Raw genomic sequence first — 4,033 nt, 5'->3', positions numbered from 1 at the left:
GGAAGCCTATCTAAGTTAATACGAAAGTCCTGGTGGGTGGTGGGTAAGACTTAAAAGACGTGACAAGTTATAAAAAATCAACATAAGCATCAAGAACAACGATTACAATCTCTCCCAGATACATCACCACAAGATGCATAAAGATTTTGTTACAATCTATCATCTATTTATACTTATGACACTCTCTCTCTCTCTTTACAAGTCTAACCGAAATCTTTCTTTTCTTCTGCAGGTGCCAAGTCACTCTTCTTATTCTTCTGCTGTTGCCAGGTCAGCACCACATCACCTATCACATACACACACTCACCATATCTAAGAGTTTAAACATTTGTAGCCTCACAAGTTTTGATTTATGTAGAAAGAAGCTTTTGAATACATTTTTAACATAAAGATCACATACCACCAAACACCACGATTATTAAAACAAATAATAATATAAAAAATTACATTTGAAGAGCACAAATATACACATGTTTCGCAAACATTTAAAGAGAGATGGTGTTGAACATATGACGGAACTTTTACATGAACCACTTGTGTATGTGTGGAGATAATTTATGTGCAATCACCAACCCATAAAATACACCAGGTCCATAGGCTATCCCAGCTGAAATCCAACTAATCACTTGTTCTTTTGGCTCGAACAAATCTTCGGACTCTTGTGGTGTAGGATTAGGGACATGTGTCTTTCCACATATATCTTCGAGACCATAGAGGTTGGAGTTGTACATGAATGCTGAACAGCTTTGTCTTTGAAACTGTGTGCTTCGCGGTATTGGACCTTCGAGATTGTTATGGGAGAAGTTCATAATTGACAAAAAAGATAGACTGCCAAGCTCACTAGGAATCTGACCTAACAGCTGATTTCGAGACAAGTCTAGTTCCTCGAGATTTGTCAGATTTGCCAATGATTGAGGTATATTGCCTGTTAATGTGTTACCAGACAAGTTGAGAAGACGCAGTTCTTTCAAAAATCCAATGGAACTCGGTATCTTTCCACCAAATTCGTTTTCTGAAAAGTCAATAGCCTTGAAGTCTTTTCGGATCCGCTGAAACTTTGTATCAACTCCTTTGTTCACCATTTCCATCGAACTACGGTAAAAACCTCCATACGCAGGATATCCCATGTAGACGGTGTAACTTTGATGTTCTTCCCTTAACGTGGTCATCCCATGCCATTTGGAAAAATAGAAAGGCGGCAAAGTTCCGTTGAAGTGGTTATGTGATATATCAATGACTTTTAAACTTTGAAACCCAATGGACACATGTGGATGATACAAAGGCCCGTAGAATTCATTTGATCGGAGGATTAAGACATTTAATGACGGCAGAGAACTCAACCAAGATGGAAACTTGTCTTTGATCTTGTTGCTTCTTACATTTAAAAACTTCAAAGAAATGCAGTTGATCAATGATTCTGGAAGTTTTCCCTCCAACTTGTTGCCCCTAACGTCAACTAACTCTAAGTTGGTAGCGTTGACAAATAAATCTTGATGAAGAATTCCAGTGAGATTGTTGTTCTGTAGATTTAGCGCTCTGAGAGGAACAATCGTGTTCCTTAAACATTGATGGATGGAACCGTTGAAGATATTGTTAGACAAATCCAAGAACATTGACGGTCTAAGCTTGCATATCCAATGAGGTAATGGTCCTTGGAAAGAATTTGAACTCAGATCCAACGTTTGGATATGTGTTACATCTGAAACTTCTAATGACTTTCCAAAACGGCTGAAAGAGTTGTGAGAAAGCATCAACTCCGACACACCCCCTAACCAACCTGGTATTTCACCTTCCAACTTATTGTTAGAAAGATCAAGATACTGGAGTTTGACTAAATTTGATCTGGGGATTGGTCCAGTGAAATTGTTTTGGCTAATATCAAAAGTAACAAGGTTGACCAAGTTTGATATAGATATGGGAATTGTTCCTGTGAAATTGTTGTCACTAAGAAATAAAGTCTCAAGATTGGGAAATTTTGATATGGATTTGGGAATAGGACCTTCGAATTTGTTTTGACGAAGGAATAGACTCTGAAGCTTAGATGACGAAGATATATTCCTAAACTCTATAGGTCCCTCAAACTGGTTTTCTCTTAAATTAACCCATGTTAACGAAGGAATCATGAACAAAGGTGTAGGAAAAGGACCGAAAAATGAGTTACCTCCCACATCAATATGCTCTAACTTGTCGAATCGACTCATATCAGATGGAAAGATGGATTTAAACAGATTATTGCTAATGGCTAAAATCGACAAACTAGTGGCTAGATTTAGTAGTACAAGAGGCAATTCACCTGTGAATTGGTTGTTTGAGATATCTAAGTGGGTCAGCTTTGTAAAGTTGGCAAATGGAACATGAATATTTCCAGTGAACTTGTTATTGTTAAGGTTTAAATATTTTAGTTGGGTTAGGTTTCCGACTGAAGCTGGAACTTCCCCTACTAAATAATTACCCAAAAGGTCAAGATGTTCGAGATGAGAAAGGTTTCCTAATGAAGAAGGAATCTCTCCATGGAGATGGCAATCTCTAAGACTTAGGTTACGAAGATGCTGAAGTTTGAAAAGACCACTATTAAGTTTTAAAAAGTTGTTGAGAGGGATGTATTGGAGATCAAGTGAAATCACTTTGCCAGATTTAGTATCGCATGTGACACCTTCCCAAAGACAACAATCACTATTCGTCTTCCATGAACTTAAAGATGAGTTTGAGTTGAATTCATTTACCAGAAACTCGTGTTTGAACTCAAGAAGAGCATCCATCTGGTCATGATGACAATGTTGGAGCACAGGAGAAGCAAACGTGTGCAGAAGGAGGAAACCCAAAAAGAAGAAATACAAAGTAACAATATCAAAAAGACAATAAAATTGGTTTGAAATCATCATAACCCCAATTTTCTTTTGTGTTGGTATGAAAGTGTTTGTTTTTATATGATTATGGCTCTCTTTATTAAGGAAAACAAAAACTCAAATTGTCTTGACTTTGCCAAGTCTTCCAATCAATCAGTTGGGCCATTTGCCTCAAAATTGTCCACATACTTATGTTGATTGACTCAAGTCGTCGGACAGGCTATATTTTGCCAAGTCTTCTAATCAATGATTCGGGCCACTTGTTTTCAAATTTCTACATACTTCATTGATTTGGACCCATGACTCACGGCTAGCTTCGTACGTTGACGGTCAAGTTGATTAATCGCTAAGATAGAAGTGTAGAATCTGTAACAATATTTGTTCAAGTGATAATTATTCAGAAACATAATAATCTCTCTTCTTTGCGCTGTTTGTTTCTTCTTCTTCGACGGATTTGACGATTGGATGGAGCTTGACTATAAAATTGACGAAAAAGCTTTACAAAAAGCATGCGCCACGGTCACGGTTAAAAATACATTAACATTTGAGTCTACTGATTATTTTTTAGAATCTAGCATATAGGAAGTGAGTTGAGTTTATAAACTTCTATAAATATTGTATAAATTATTTTAGATATTTATAAATGATTTAAAAGAGTTAATTTAACTTTTACCACAAATTTAAGATTAATTGCTTGAAATATAATAAGTTGGCTACAACCTTTCAATAATACATTCATTCAAAAAATACTTTAATATTTATATTTTTTTAGTGTTTATTATTGATGGTTTAGTATTTAAGAGGTAGGGTTGAGTTTATAAACTTTTATAAATATTTTATAAATTAGTAGTAGACATTTATAAATTATGGTTGCAAGCTGCTGAAGTTTCGGTCTCTGGCAAAAGGCTTCCTTTTGATGGATGTTAAGGATGGCAGCACAGCAAGGTTCTGGATTGATCTGTGGTTTTCTAAAGGAAGACTTATTGAGATTGCTGGTGAACTTGGTACACAAAAGCTGGGCATCAGTAGAGATATGAGGATTTGTGATGTCCTTAGAGAGGGTCAATGGAGATTTCGCCGATGTCGTGACAGACATATCCAAATCTTGGTTACAGAGATACGTACGTTTCAGTTAACGTTAACGGATGGAAGGGATGAAGTATTATGGAAGCGTGGTGATAATGATT

General features: G+C 36.3%; 1 protein-coding gene across 1 annotated transcript; it reads right to left on the bottom strand.

Annotated features, from left to right (window-relative positions):
- Positions 1-407: 407 nt before the first annotated feature.
- Positions 408-2,896, bottom strand: LOC106333755 (receptor-like protein 12). Its single transcript, XM_013772167.1, has one exon. The coding sequence runs from the start codon at positions 2,880-2,882 to the stop codon at positions 522-524; it is 2,361 nt and encodes a 786-aa protein (XP_013627621.1). The 5' UTR covers positions 2,883-2,896; the 3' UTR covers positions 408-521.
- Between the last annotated feature and the right edge of the window lie 1,137 nt (positions 2,897-4,033).

The sequence above is a fragment of the Brassica oleracea genome, chromosome C3, assembly GCF_000695525.1.
Source record: "Brassica oleracea var. oleracea cultivar TO1000 chromosome C3, BOL, whole genome shotgun sequence".
NCBI lineage: Eukaryota > Viridiplantae > Streptophyta > Magnoliopsida > Brassicales > Brassicaceae > Brassica > Brassica oleracea.
This window is presented reverse-complemented; position numbering and strand designations above follow the sequence as displayed.

Bases quoted from the DNA above. Each gene is read 5' to 3' on its own strand.
- LOC106333755 (XM_013772167.1), bottom strand. From the start codon at position 2,882: ATGATGATTTCAAACCAATTTTATTGTCTTTTTGATATTGTTACTTTG.